Below are 15873 nucleotides of genomic sequence, written 5' to 3'. Positions count from 1 at the left end.
GAGTGCAGACAGAAACAGACAAAGCAGACAGACAAACAAAGATGGGGTTTTGTAATGGCCAGTTCAGTGGTGCCGTTGGCCTTATGGCAGGGCTCATCAGTCTGGTGAGATTCAGTGATGTGAACTAGCTGGAATGTACATGACATCGTGTTTATGTGTGTGGTTGTGTCTGCCAAATACACACTCAGTCTTGTCTGTGAAAGACAGAGGAGAGTTAGCATGTGGTATGAGAGTGCAGATTCTTGAGTCAGTATTCCTGTCACAGTTTTGCTGTGAAACTGCAAGGCTGGCAAACAATAAACTTGTAAACAAGTTATACCAGTACGACGATGATAGACTACATAGTAATGCTGCTGCAAACTAGAACCACGGGCGATGTGTGAGGCGATCGAGTTGCCAACTGAAAGTTGAACTAGACTGGTTCCTGCAGATGGTTCCTGATGAGCCATGATGTGATGCTTATGTTGGACTGCGTGCTGCTGGCACCAATAGCTTGTCTGATCATGCCAGTAACCATGAGGCCTAGAAATTACAGAACATGGGGCTTGAGTTTATGTGATTTGTTTGCAGTTATATTATTACGATTTCGTAAGTCGTGGCCAGCCGTAAACCACCAATCTTAACACTCTATAGCCTAACCTTACCCAATCAAAATTGACCTAGCTAAGAAAAACGAATATCAAAATTTTCATGAAATTTCAACAATTTCTTAGGGGTAGCAACTCCTAGAAATATCAACGGACATTTTATTTAATTAAAATTAGTAAATGTATTACAGTGTACGGAAGCGTTTAACACACGAGTACATCCAGCAGGACTGGTATCTGTCAGCACTGTCATTCAGATCTCATCCAGCAGGACTGGTATCTGTCAGCACTGTCATTCAGATCTCATCCAGCAGGACTGGTATCTGTCAGCACTGTCATTCAGATGACATCCAGCCGGACTGGAGTCTACCAACACTGTCAATCAGATGACATCCAGCCGGACTAAGAGTGTCTTGGCACATTTCCACAGCGGTTTCTTCCTGGATGTGGCCCACACCAGTTGACTGACACATAGGTAGCACGTAGCACCTACTTTTACTTCTGGGTGGGCAGATGTATGTGTGTGTGTGTGGGGAGGGAATGGTCATTATATTCTTGGGAAAGCGCTAAAACCGTAGGGGTCGTGCAGCTCCAGATGAATGGAGGTAATCAGGTTTAATTCGAGAAAGGGTAGGATAGCCCCAGTTCCTTCGATCAAGAGCACTTGAAGGATCGACATGGATGAAAATAACCAGTCACCGGGCTGGGAAACAGGTTTGGTAGTACTGTGAGTTCGCAATGTCACATGCAGTTGAAAGATATTTATTGAGGAAGCGTTTCGCTACAATAAGTCACTCGTGGCTAAACGTTTCTCAGCCCTGAGCTGTGCGTACATCAGTATCTGCATGAAAAGGATACATTCAAATCAGTGGTGGTGGTACGAGGATGGTGTTACGTGGTGGAGTGTGTACGTACCAGACACGCACTCCATCTGAAGCGTCGTAGTTAGCGTCACCATTATTGTGGTTGCTGGGTTATCAAGTTATATTATTATCACAGTCTTTTCAGAGAAAATCTGATGGTTTCTCAGATTTTTTTCCTGCTCCTTTCATTATTTTCTCTAGTCGTGGGCTTAAATCTTTGTCAGAACCGAGCAATTGCTCTTGTTTTATATCATCGCATATACTTAGCTTATCTTTAATCCAGCTGTGCCTAAAATAAGGTCTCATGTATTCTACATTAAGTTCCTGTGTATATTTTTAGACCTGAGTAGTTGTTGGGCAGTCTTTCTATGATAAGTTTTGTCGTAGTGAGTTAGTTGTGAAAGGCGCGCGCGCGCACACACACACACACACACACACACACACACACACACACACACACACACACACACACACACACACACACACGCAACAATTCACAAACGGCAGAAATTATTTACAAACATTATCTATATTATTTATAATTATTTTTTATTATTATTTTATTAACACACTGGCCGATTCCCACCAAGGCAGGGTGACCCGAAAAAGAAAAACTTTCACCATCATTCACTCCATCACTGTCTTGCCAGAAGGGTGCTTTACACTACAGTTTTTAAACTGCAACATTAACACCCCTCCTTCAGAGTGCAGGCACTGTACTTCCCATCTCCAGGACTCAAGTCCGGCCTGCCGGTTTCCCTGAATCCCTTCATAAATGTTACTTTGCTCACACTCCAACAGCACGTCAAGTATTAAAAACCATTTGTCTCCATTCACTCCTATCAAACACGCTCACGCATGCCTGCTGGAAGTCCAAGACCCTCGCACACAAAACCTCCTTTACCCCCTCCCTCCAACCTTTCCTAGGCCGACCCCTACCCCGCCTTCCTTCCACTACAGACTGATACACTCTTGAAGTCATTCTGTTTCGCTCCATTCTCTCTACATGTCCGAACCACCTCAACAACCCTTCCTCAGCCCTCTGGACAACAGTTTTGGTAATCCCGCACCTCCTCCTAACTTCCAAACTACGAATTCTCTGCATTATATTCACACCACACATTGCCCTCAGACATGACATCTCCCTGCCTCCAGCCTTCTCGCTGCAGGATTCATCATCCATAAATAATTATTTACAAACTATATATTCCTTCTGCAGCAGTAGGCGGGGCAGCAGACAGCGGAAGCGGTCCCTTGTGGACGATCTGCTGCTCTCCATCTACCGTCACCAGCGGCGACGCAGCAGTCTTGGGGAGTCTGACACCCTCACAGAGCACTCCACCACCTCTGACACGCCCGCACATCACCACGCCCACCACCGCTTCCAGCCCTCTTCCTCTAGGGTCGTCCACCGCAAGTTCAGACTTCTCGACAAGGGTTAGTGTTCCATCTGTAAATTATATCTGCACTGTGTTGTCTGTGATGTTATTTTGTTGGAAGTCAGCTTTGAATGTGCAGGTTGCATACATTTGGACGTTAAATCACGTGGGTTTCAGTTCTCCACCTTGAAGTATTCCAACATCAAGAAGGATTGGCAATATGGAGCAATGTTTCTGATTATATGACTTTCATAATGTATTACAAGCCCGTTGGGATCCTACAAGTTTGGGAAATAGGAGGGAATAAGATTCGATGCAATTCTTTAGATTAAATTCCCTATATTATAATCTGTCCGCTTGCAGCTCCAGGTGACTAGCTTTCCAGACATCCTGAAGCTCAAGAGTAATTCAAAGGCCCAGTCAGAAGGAACTGACACCTATAAATTAATGAGATAAATAATAATATTAACTCCTGTTGAAGATTTGTCAATTTCTAAATGGTAAATAGAGATCAGTAATAAATGGTGGATAATTTGAAAGAGGAATGTAAATGTGTATTTATTTAAAAATATTAGAATTAGACTATAGATTGTACCAAATACAAGGGAATAGTTAGAGTTTAAATGACTTAAGGGTGAGTTTGTTTTGCGTTAAGGTCTGCAAGTAGCAGTGTGGGAGTGATAGTGGAGTATCCGGAAAGGCTGAGCGGGTGGAAGTTGTACCGAGAGGGAGCGACACTCATTGATAACATTAAAAGATGTAACCTTTATTCCTGTGGTGTACCCTAGTCATTGGAGATAGTTTTTGCTGCTGATGATGTGGCCTAGGAGGCTCAGCTCGATGCATTAGTGGTCACTGGAAGAGAGAGTTGTTGTCACTGGTGTTATGATCTAAGAGGTTCAGTTCTGGGATATAAAATGTTTTAGTAACACGTAATATTTGCTTGATAACTTATATGATTTTTTTTTTCATTTTTGCAAATTAGCCTTGACGCGCTGCTAATTTTCTACGTCGCTCATGTTTCCTCTTGTCATTGGACGAAATCACTGAAGAAGGTTCGGAAGTAATAGAATGGTAGACATCCATATCATCTCTCATGGCATCAGAATTCGTTGAGTTACTCAGAATGAAGTGTGGGGCTGTTGCTGAAGGTGTGTATCTACCATGTCTGAACTTTAACATCTGACTTCACGTACTGGTTGTTAAGAGTGACTAGTGGGTGAAAATGTCAAGTATTAAATTTTACAAGTTTAGCATTTCTGTTTGTACTATCGATTGTCGAACAGAATATGTGACATTGTAGCGACTTGTAGGTGCATTGGATAGTGTTGGGGCGAGGAGCAGTGCAGTGCATAGGGGAATCATGGTAAACTTACCGGGTGAAGATAATATCGAATTTGCGTGGCTTGGGAGAACTAAATGAAAGAAGAGTAACAGTTTAGACTCGATTTGGCTTGACATATTGTATTAGCAAATCTTTATATCGGAATATGTAACCAAAAGACAAGAACTTGCTCCCAAAGGGAGGGCTCTTGATGCTGGTGAGGTGCTCTTGATCAAGGGATTGAAATTGCCCTCTTCCTTGGATCGAATCTGATTGTCCCCCCCCCCATTCTTCAGGTGCTATATGAACCCTAAATACGAAAGAAAGATCAAATAGAAGATAACCTTTTGTTATAAAAGCTTCAGAAACACTTTTATAATAAAGCACATGTCTAGTACTCTGTATCCCACGTGAATTTATATTACAGTTGATACTAGGTTACTATTATTATTGTTCACAGTGGCCATGCAGCGCCTCGGGAATGGGAGATAAGTGGGTTTGACCCAAAGAAGAGGTTAACTCCAATTGCTTGGATGGAGATCCCTTCAGTGGGAAAGCCCCTCTCCCTTGAAGGGAGGGAAGGAGGGAGGGGAGAGGATTGGCAATAGGTGCTGGTGAACTAGTGGCGCCTGGGTGGGTTGCCTTACTCTCATGTACTAGGCGTGTGTTTCCAAGCCTCCCCACCTGCCTCGTCTTCCAGGCCATCCACAATGACATTGTTATGTTACAAAAAAAGGTCAAACATCAGCAGTCTGACATGCTTCTTATTCTCACCTGATGCTTGTTCTCGAAGGCGCACTGGTATCCGGGAAGACTGTGTTTCATCTAGTCCCCAAATTAAATGTCATGTAAATATTAAATAATTTATATGCTTGCAATATATAACAATTATACTAACAATAAAAAATGCTGGTAATAATAATAATAATAATAATAATAATAATAATAATAATAATAATAATAATAATAAATGTAAAATACTAGTGCAGCTTGACAGTAAACTAAGCTGACAGCTCTTAGCTAAGAAAATCAGGGTTTAGGAACACCCACTTATAGCTATGTGACCCCTTTCTCTGCTAATGTATAATATAGTGATGAAGAGAAACAGAGAGAGAGAGAAACGAATTAAAATAATTAAAAAATGCTCAACATGTTTGCCAGGAGACACTGGAGATAAGCTTGTGATATCTTCACCCAGGAAAATATTGTACAAATATAATTAAACTTATGTTTAGAGCAAACTTTGAAGGAGAATATTCATGAGATGCGCTAAACCCTACGAGGCCATGCAGCGCTTGGGGAAGGGGAGGTAATGCGGTAGCTCCAGTCCCTTTGATTAAGAGTCTCTCAACAGTATCCAAGCGCCGTTTTTTAAAGACATCAGATGCTTCCTCCTGCACGGGTCATAAATATTAATATTGCACTGCGGCTAGGTTTCACGTTTATCTCCTTAATAGTTGTATACTGGACTCGCTCATGGTCAATAAAACTGCTACAGTTTAATTTTCATTTTGCTTACATAAACAGAAGTAGTGTACATTAATGAGTAAGATGAAATTTACACTCGGTAGGATATTTCTCACTTTCATCTTTGATGTTTATAATGTAATACTGCATTGCAGGTCTGGACGTGTTTGTAGCTGTCATGTGCGCTCACTCCAACGCCCCATCACGTATATACCTCCTCATACATACAAACTCGTAAATACAGCCTCATGTGCGCTCACTCCAACGCCCCATCACGTATATACCTCCTCATACATACAAACTCGTAAATACAGCCTCATGTGCGCTCACTCCAACGCCCCATCACGTATATACCTCCTCATACATACAAACTCGTAAATACAGCCTCATGTGCGCTCACTCCAACGCCCCATCACGTATATACCTCCTCATACATACAAACTCGTAAATACAGCCTCATGTGCGCTCACTCCAACGCCCCATCACGTATATACCTCCTCATACATACAAACTCGTAAATACAGCCTCATGTGCGCTCACTCCAACGCCCCATCACGTATATACCTCCTCATACATACAAACTCGTAAATACAGCCTCATGTGCGCTCACTCCAACGCCCATCACGTATATACCTCCTCATACATACAAACTCGTAAATACAGCCTCATGTGCGCTCACTCCAACGCCCATCACGTATATACCTCCTAGTACATACCAACTCGTAAATACAGCATCATGTGCACTACCTCATACGCAGTACAGAGTAGCGGCACTAAGGTGAAGATACCTCTGGTGATTCGATAAGTTACCGGATACTGGAAGAGAGGATGTTCGGAGATAACAGCCTCAGGATGTGTTGATCACTATTATTGGCTTGTTGTGAAGGATGCACTTTACCCCGTGTATGTAGCGTCTCTGTTAGACCTTGCTGTACACTATGAAGCTCGCAGCTCAGTGTTTAGTACCTTTAGCTCACAGTCGAAGGGTGATAGAAGAATCTCAGGTGAGTCGAGACGTGTGGGAATGTTTCCTTAAGCCAGTAAATAGGTACATATTTGGATGTAATCGGGATATAGATGAGTACAAATAGGAAGCTCGTCTGTCTGGGGCTCGACAGACGGAGTATCAAGCCTCCACCACCTCTTGCGCTGAATGACCCACATGGGTTTAGCGCATCCTGGGGAGAAAGTGGTGGTTTATTTTCGGTCAGTAGGGCTGGGTTTTGAAATGAGCAGAGGTAGGATAAGAGTTCTTAACAAAATAGTGTGACTTGGACCTGCCTAGCATAGGCCAGTAGGCCTGCTACAGTGCTCCTTCTTATGTTCTTACTTACATATATTTAGGCGCTTCATGTGTGGAAATCTCTGTTCTTACATGCTCACAATAAGGAAGTTGAGATGAGCTAGAATCGGTGAGTTAAGAATGGGGTGTTAGGTTGCAGAGGTTGATTAGATTTTGCCGCCGAAGAGATTAGTTTATTTTGCACCTTATATCCATCCTTCGGACGGTAGCGCAAGTGCATCTGGATACACAAAGAGCCTAGGAACTAGACCCCTAAAAAGGGTTAACAGGAGTACATCTCGATTTATATCTACAATTGACTTATCTGTTGCAAACAAATTTATGATATTTGTTTAATAAGAACATAAGAAAGAACACTGCAACTGGCCTACTGGCCCATGCGAGGCAGGTCCAAATCTCCTACCGGCTTAAGCCAATGCCCTAACCTAGTTAGATCAGGTCACATTCATTTAAGGAAGGAGCACGGCATCTGACCTAGTAGCACAAGCTAGTCAGGTTCAACTCACACCCACTCATGTATTTATCTAACCTATTTTTAAAACTACTCAACGTTTTAGCCTCTATAACTGTACTGGGGAGTTTGTTCCGCTCATCCACAACTCTGTTGAACATTAAAATGGTATAAAATACCGACAGGTTGTTAGGTAAGACACATATGCAACAGTTAGGTATGTTAGGTAAGACACATATGCAACAGTTAGGTATCTTTATTTCGAAACGTTTCGCCTACACAGTAGGCTTCTTCAGTCGAGTACAGAAAAGTTGATAGAAGCCTACTGTGTAGGCGAAACGTTTCGAAATAAAGATACCTAACTGTTGCATATGTGTCTTACCTCACAACTCTGTTACCAAACCAGTGCTTTCTTATATCCTTCCTGAATCTGAATTTTTGCAACGTGAAACCATTGGTGCAAGTCCTGTCTTGGCTAGATATTTTTAGTACGCTATTTACATCCCCTTTATTTATTCCTGTTTTCCATTTATAGACCTCAATCATATCCCCCCCTAATTCTACGTCTTTCTAGAGAGTGCAGATTCAGGGCCCTCAGTCTATCCTCATAGGGAAGATTTCTGATACATGGAATCAACTTTGGTATTATACTGTCTATCTTTATGTTCCTCAGAAAGTGGACAAATACTTCTTACCTAATATTATTCTTAATGCTAGACACAGACACATCAAAGTTATATTCTTCATTTTCCTTCAGGGTAATTTCTTAGCTTAACTTGTCAGCTTTATCATGAAGGAGTAATTCAGTGTGTGATGGAATCCATAGAAATTGTATATTAATTCTGTATTCTCTAATTTTTGAGTAGAGGTTAGGTTCCACGTTACTACTGTAAAGGAAAAATCGCTGAGAAGTGAAACATAGCCTTTTTTTCACTTTAAAATGCATATGAAAGCCTGATAAGATGTTTACATTATCATACATTACGTGACCAGTAGAGGTGTATCTATATCTGGCTTCTCCAGTGAGTAAGTGTAGCTGGGTGCTACACTTGGCTCCCACTCCAACCCATCTTCACATTACCCCCGTTAATTATTTTTACCTGTTTATGCGAGTCAGTTTCTGAACTCTCAAACCTACAATGTTAATGCTGAAGATTGAGACACTTACGCAACATATGTTGCATAAGTGTCTCAATCTTCAACTTGTCGGTTTTTCAAACCATTCATCACAATGTTAATGCTGGTTGATTTAAGCCAGATTACTCGACTTTTATATCATTGGAAACAATGCGCGTGTTATAATAATAAAAGTAATTGAAAGGGGAACCTGTAAGTTTTGCATGATGGTAGGATTGCTGGTGTCTCTTTTTCTCTCATAAACACGCGGGATAACAGATATATCTTGCTACTTCTACTTACACTTAGGTCACACTACCCATGCATGTGCCCGCATATATATATGTACCCATCTGGGTTTTCTTCTATTTTCTTAATAGTTCTTGTTCTTCTTTATTTCCTCTTACCTCCATGGAAAAGTGTAACAGAAGTCTTCATCCGTAAGCCATGCGTGTCGTAAGAGGCGACTAAAATGCCGGAAGCAAGGGCCTAGTGACCCCTTCTCCTGTATAAATTACTAAATTTCAAAAGAACCTTTCGTTTTTCTTTTTAGGTCACCCTGCCTGGGTGGGATATGGCCGGTTTGTTGAATAGTAATAATAATAATAATAATAATAATAATAATAATAATAATACATTATCATTCGTGCTGCAGCATCCTGTTTACGTGAAGTGTCAGGTGTGAGCACCAGACGCGTTGTACCTGGCTCTCCTCACCCCCGTAGCTCGGTTGGTAGAGCACCCAGCTCACACACTGAGGTCCGTGGTTCGATCCCCAGTCCGGGTGGAAACATTAGGACACGTTTCATTAGGACACCTGCTGTCCCTGTTCACCTAGCAGTTAGTAGGTACCTGGGTATTAGACGACTGGTGTGGGTCTTATCCTGGGGACAAAATTGACCTAATTTGCCAGAAATGTTCTTCATAAAGGGCTTTCTATATAGTGTGTCACTGATGTCAGCTATAGTCTGTATACGATGTACTTGTAGAAATAAAGATTATTATTATTATTATCTTTATTTCTACAAGTACATCGTATACAGACTATAGCTGACATCAGTGACACACTATATAGAAAGCCCTTTATGAAGAACATTTCTGGCAAATTAGGTCAATTTTGTCCCCAGGATGCGACCCACACCAGTCGTCTAATACCCAGGTACCTACTAACTGCTAGGTGAACAGGGACAGCAGGTGTCCTAATGAAACGTGTCCTAATGTTTCCACCCGGACTGGGGATCGAACCACGGACCTCAGTGTGTGAGCTGGGTGCTCTACCAACCGAGCTACGGGGGTGAGGAGAGCCAGGTACGACGCGTCTGGTGCTCACACCTGACACTTCACGTAAACAGGATGCTGCAGCACGAATGATAATGTATTATTATTATTATTATTATTATTATTATTATTATTATTTATACAACACCTTGGGCAGGGAAGGTGGCTTCAGTTCCTTGGAATAAATGACCCTCACCTACATCAAGTTGCTATCCACATTATTCCTGCCCGTCCCCTCTCTACCTAAAAAAAAATTATCTTAAGGACCCTCCCTAGTACGTTTGTTTACCACTTATTCTTTCCCTGGTGGTTGGCTGGTCGGTGTAAGAACGTCGTTTTAGTGCACCACGTTGATCGAACGACGTGTCCCTTAAGGACCGATTGCCTCTTTACTTTGGTGTTACTGTCGTTGAGAAAGCCAAGTAATGTCTGTCACTGAGTGAGGGAGTCAGGTTATGTGTCATGAGTGAGGAAATAAGGTCATGTCTGTCACGAGTAAAGAAGTCAGGTCATTTGTCACTGAGGCAGCCTGGTCTCTCAATGAAGAACGTTAATCATGTTTCTCTCTGAGTGAGGGAGTTCCAGCTATCACCCAGAGTCTGGGAATGTCTCACTCTGGGCAAGTCCCGTGTGAACCAAGGTTAATGTATTTTAAGCCTCTTTGTTTTTCTCTGTTGCTGTCTGGATAATCTGTTAGGTGGCAACATAGAACATTTGCTGACACTTTTTTGCATTCCCTCGTTAGTATTCTATTGAGGTTGCTGTTATATATGTGTGTGCGCGCGTGAGATTACACGTTTGCGATGACCTATTTGTAGTTATTGGAGCAGAACAGTCTGCCAGGATTGCTTTTAAGTTTCCAGGGAATGTAGGTTACCTCTTTGCCCTGCATTCATGTCCAGCAGTCTCTCAATGCTGTTTGTGAAGAAAAACAGTATTGTGTATATATAGAGAGAAGGGCATATTCTTGGATATGTGGCCGTGATGCAGCTCTCCGCCGTCCCTGGCCTCACTATCTGCCGTCCCTGGCCTCACTATCTGCCGTCCCTGGCCTCACTATCTGCCGTCCCTGGCCTCACTATCTGCGGTTATCAGGATCTTAAGTTTCATTTCCTCTCACGCAGATTGCTAATTCTTGTTACAGGGGGTGAAGTGTCTGTGCTTAGGGCGCTCCACCTTCAGTGTACACAAACCTGGAGAGGGTTTCGGGGGTCAACGCCCCCGCGACTCGGTCTGAGACCAGGCCTCATGGTGGTCTCAGACCGAGACGCGGGGGGATTGACACCCGAAACCCTCTCCAGGTAAACTCCAGGTATGTGTACACTGAAGGTGGAGATGTACCTAGTGTACATCTGGTGAAGGCTTATATAACCGTCAACTCTCTCGGTTTCTATATTAGATATAATGTTTCTTAAGTGTTCATCAATGTAACAATATATTTTTAAATTAGTTCCTTAGTTACATTCCTTGATGTCAGAGGCTCTTGATTCTAGGAGTTAAACCTGTTCTTTGCTTTCTTAGATCAAACTTGATTGCCTCCCATTTCCTCAGGAGTCGCATGACCCCTACGGGTTTAGCGCTTAACATGGATTATAATAATAGCTAATCCCGATTTTTTAATTGGACACATTAGCAGTGTGCTGCTACTGAATTCCCAATGATAGTCAGAGAGTGGAAACAAAAGGCTAACTATATATATATATATCTGTCATAGTCCATCACGCAGGATGATGCTCATACAAGGTGTGGAAATGTGGCGGCCTGAGTTGGGAGACTTCGGTAGGGCAACGAGGATATCGTCAAATATTCTGTTAAAGGTTCATTAGCTAAGGGAGTTTCAGAAGTTTGGTACCAACAGAGCTGGAGTTGGTATTACCTGGTAATTACCACCACTCAGGATGGCCTATCCTAATCACGGGATAAGTGGAATTTTTACGAAGATTTCGCCATCATTTTAGGGGAAGGGGCAACAGATTTTAGATTTTGCCTCCGAAGTGGCTAGTTTATTGTGCACCCGATATCCATCCTGTGGACGGTAGTGCAAGAGCATATGGATACACAAAAGGCCTAGGAACTAGGCCCCAAAAGGGTTTACAGGAGTACATCTGGAAGGGGATACAGAAATTTTATGCACGAGACAGGAGAGTAGCAGGGAAGGGAAATTTAGATGTAATATAATCTAACTACGTATATACAATAATATAAACTGCGGAGTCATTCTATGCCATAGAACGCATACTTGCACTAGCCTAGCGACAACCAGGCTGAGACATCGTGACCGAACTCAGCTTCACTTGTACTCAACAACACTCGCTTAATGTAGGCTGATCCAGGATGAGATGGATGACGTCTCTGTCCGTCCTAGATGCTTTGGTCCGTTCTGTATGACGTTTCTGTCCGTCCTAGATGCTTTGGTCCGTCCTGTATGACGTTTCTGTCCGTCCTAGATGCTTTGGTCCGTCTTGTATGATGTTTCGACCCCGTTGTAGATGCTTTGGTCCGTCCTGTATGACGTTTCTGTCCATCCTAGGTGCTTTGGTCCGTCCTGCATGACGTTTCTGTCCATCCTAGATGCTTTGGTCCGTCCTGTATGACGCTTCGGTCCGTTCTAGTCCATGTCAGACCGAAACGTCCTCTAGTTTTCCTTAGTGTATTTTGTGTATACAGGAGTGTCTGTGTGGTCTCTAATACACAAAATACACTAAGGAAAAGTAGATGACGTTTCGGTCTGACTTGGAGTAGAACGGACCGAAACGTCATATAGGACGGACCAAAGCATCTAGGACGGACATAAACGTCGTCCAGTTTACGTAGACAATCTGTACGTAAGCTGCGAAATGGAATGGCATAATTACCGCCAGATTTATTACACTGGTATGTGAATTTATATTATATTAATCGAAAGGTAATTACTGGAAAAGACCTCCCACCATGAGGCTCAGGACTTTGTAAATGCTGTTAATTAACATTGAATTCATCGCTGACTAATGTGGACTCGCCTAGTTATGGCTGGGGGGGGGGGGGGAGTCTGCTCCTTGTATAGAGTTTGTATATTGCAATGTGGTATGTGGAGGGGGGGGTCTCCATTTTTTGTATGTGAAGTTATTCCTTTAATTTTGGGTGTATACGTATACATGTATATGTTGGAATGTCGTATCGCGTAGCTCATGTGTGTATGTGTATTGCAAGGAGACTAGTGTATATAATGCTTACTGTAAATATATATATATTAGCATCGGTCGTCTCCCCCGAGGTAGGGTGACCCGAAAAAAAAGTAACACTTTCATCATCATTCATTCCACCTCCGTCTTGTCATAAGCGCGTCCACACTACATTTCACATGCTCCTCCGGACTGTATTATCCCCAGCCTCCGCCTTCGGCGTGTACTTCCCACCTTCCAAGCACCTGTATACATACACACGTATGTATACAGCATAAGTTTGATATGTATTACGAACACAGGTAAAGAATGACCTGTGAGACCTAGTCGTAATGGGAATTGGAGCAAACAAACTAGGCAGCAGACTATAATGTATATTTTGCCTTCACCCACTATATACAAATATATACACTATGTACAGCTTGAATAATAATAAGCGTACACGACAGTGACAGATGGCAAAGCAGAAACCAGAGTGCACCGTACTCAACCAGCAGGTAGGCAAGTCTGCCAATGCTTTCCGCAAGTGAACCACGTTGCTTTAGCTTTGGCGGGCTTGCCTGTGATTGGTCAATGAACCAAGGTACTGATTTAACGACGGGTTCCCTATTGATTGTTAAACCCTTAGCACCTGGTTCGCTGATTGGGAGGCAGCCTATATGGGAGTGTGACATACGCCGAATAAATTGTAACATACTCTTTGTATGCCACAATATGTGTTAAGCAGAGTAGTGTACTTGTATGGTGTTCTACACAGGCTTGGATGAGCTGCTGATATTGGTGGGGTCGCTGCAGGGGTCTTTGTCGAGCCAGTGCTCCCTGCTGGTGCGGGAGCTGAAGAAGAGAGACAAATTACGACAGCGGCGCGACCAACAGAACGACGTGATCACCGCCATCCTGCACGCCCTCTCTCAGAAGCGCAGTGAGTCCTCCCTCTTACCATATTGCTGTTTTATAATGTTTATGTTGGATCCTGAGTGATTATACGCTCGTCAACACGATACTTGTAATGAAGTTGGTAGAATTACCGACAATATGTAAAGTAAAAGGACACAAGTGCAACTAATGTGACATTTATTGTGGCAACGTTTCGCTCTCCAAGAGCTTTATCAAGCCATTACAAACAATACATGGACACAGAGGGTATATAAAGGCTCAGAGTGAGGTGAATACTAGTGAGGTACCATTCCGATGTTCACTAGTGGTAGTAGTAGTAGTAGTAGTGGTAGTGACAAAAGCAATTAATTCGTACATGAGTAAAAGGATATAAAAGCTATTACTTGGGTAACATAAAAATAGGTTGGACAAATATAAACTGGAATGAGGCAGGTTGTTTCAGTGTTCACTCTCTGTGCTTTGTGTAGTATAACAGGAGAGACTATGTGATGGCAGGGTTTACTGTTTTCAGGAGGATTCTTGCTAAGACTTCGGAGATGGTGAAGCTGCCGTTGTTTTGTTTAATTGTATTCGAAACAGCGATCAGTGCTGATTCAAGGCATTTGCGTGTGCGGAAATTAGTTTCTTTTATCACTAATTGGGCGTCTCTGAATTTCATAAGATGATTGGTGGAATTTCGGTGTTGTACACAGGCGTTGTTTAAGTTGTCGTTCCTACATGCGTATATGTGTTCATTGAGGCGGGTGTCGAGGTTTCTTGCTGTTTCACCTACGTAGATCTTGTCACAGCCTCCACAGGGTATAGTGTAAACTCCTGCATTGACTGGTTCGTGGTGCTTGGGTTTTGTCCTGGTTAGATCCTTTATTGAAGTGGTAGAAGCGATGGCGACTCTGGTGTTAGCTTGTGAAAGTACTTTTGAGACGTTTAGTGCAACCTGGCTGTTGGGAAGAATTATAACCACCTTAACCGACTACGAGAAACAAGCACTGAGTCTGGGACTCAAATTTACCACCAACATACGCAAACCTAACTATCAACTCAATCTTGTTACCAGGAACCATAGACACAGTGACAGCAACTTCCAGAAGGGTTATATACAGGGCCTTCTCACTGCAGCTTTATGTGAACCTTCTTCTTCTAATCTTCCTAGAAGATACATCACTGCCCTTAAGGACCTCGCCAACGACCCCAACATTATCGTCACCACCGCCGACAAAGGAGGTGGAGTCGTCATACTCAACACCAGTGACTACAACACTAAAATGATGGACCTTTTGAATGATCAATCTACATACGAACCTATCAGCACTCAACAGTGGGAGACGCTCACCAAAGACTTTCTATACAAAAGCAGACAAATACTTAAACGCACTAGAGAAGGGAAGAAACTTCTGTACTTGTTACCAAGCAACCCTAAACCAGCACACATGTATGGTTTACCCAAGACCCATAAACACAATATTCCTCTCAGACCAATCACGTCAGGAATAGGCAGTGCTCCACACAAACTAGCCGGAGTTCTTGCCAAACATCTTTCCTGCCTTCTGGGGACCATCAGCCCCGCTCATCTTAAACACTCAGGCGACCTTCTCAACCGCATCCGTAACCTCTCCATCCGTAACAAGAAACTAAGCAGTTTGGATGTGACTTCCCTCTTCACAAAAGTACCTACCAAAAAAGCCATCGAGGTTCTACGACGTAAAGTCAACCAGGACCTTAATCTTCCTTTACCTCCCGGAGATTTTGTTGACTTGATTGAACTCTGTGTTAACTTCAACTGTTTTTCCTTCAATAACAAGCTCTACAAACAAACCTACGGCATGGGAATGGGGTCCCCAATAAGTGCCGTCCTAGCCAACTTATACATGGAACACCTAGAGTCCGAACACTTCGCCAACATCATCCCTTCAAGCGTCACTTGGTTACGTTACGTGGACGATGTCCTCGTAATAACTCCAAAACGTTTTGATGTACGGGATCTTCAGGCAAGGCTCAACGCAGTTGAACCAGCGATTCAGTTTACACTAGAAGAAGAGTCCAATGACAA

General features: G+C 42.9%; 1 protein-coding gene across 1 annotated transcript in view; it reads left to right on the top strand.

Annotated features, from left to right (window-relative positions):
• Positions 1-15873, top strand: part of LOC128702441 (serine-rich adhesin for platelets) — a 405069-nt gene that overhangs the window by 12563 nt on the left and 376633 nt on the right. Inside the window, exons 2-3 of the mRNA XM_070102124.1 lie at positions 2670-2887; positions 13687-13851. Coding sequence (XP_069958225.1) covers positions 2670-2887; positions 13687-13851 — 383 coding nt within the window. The remainder of the gene's footprint in view (positions 1-2669; positions 2888-13686; positions 13852-15873) is intronic.

Source organism: Cherax quadricarinatus, chromosome 80 (genome assembly GCF_038502225.1).
Source record: "Cherax quadricarinatus isolate ZL_2023a chromosome 80, ASM3850222v1, whole genome shotgun sequence".
NCBI lineage: Eukaryota > Metazoa > Arthropoda > Malacostraca > Decapoda > Parastacidae > Cherax > Cherax quadricarinatus.
This window is presented reverse-complemented; position numbering and strand designations above follow the sequence as displayed.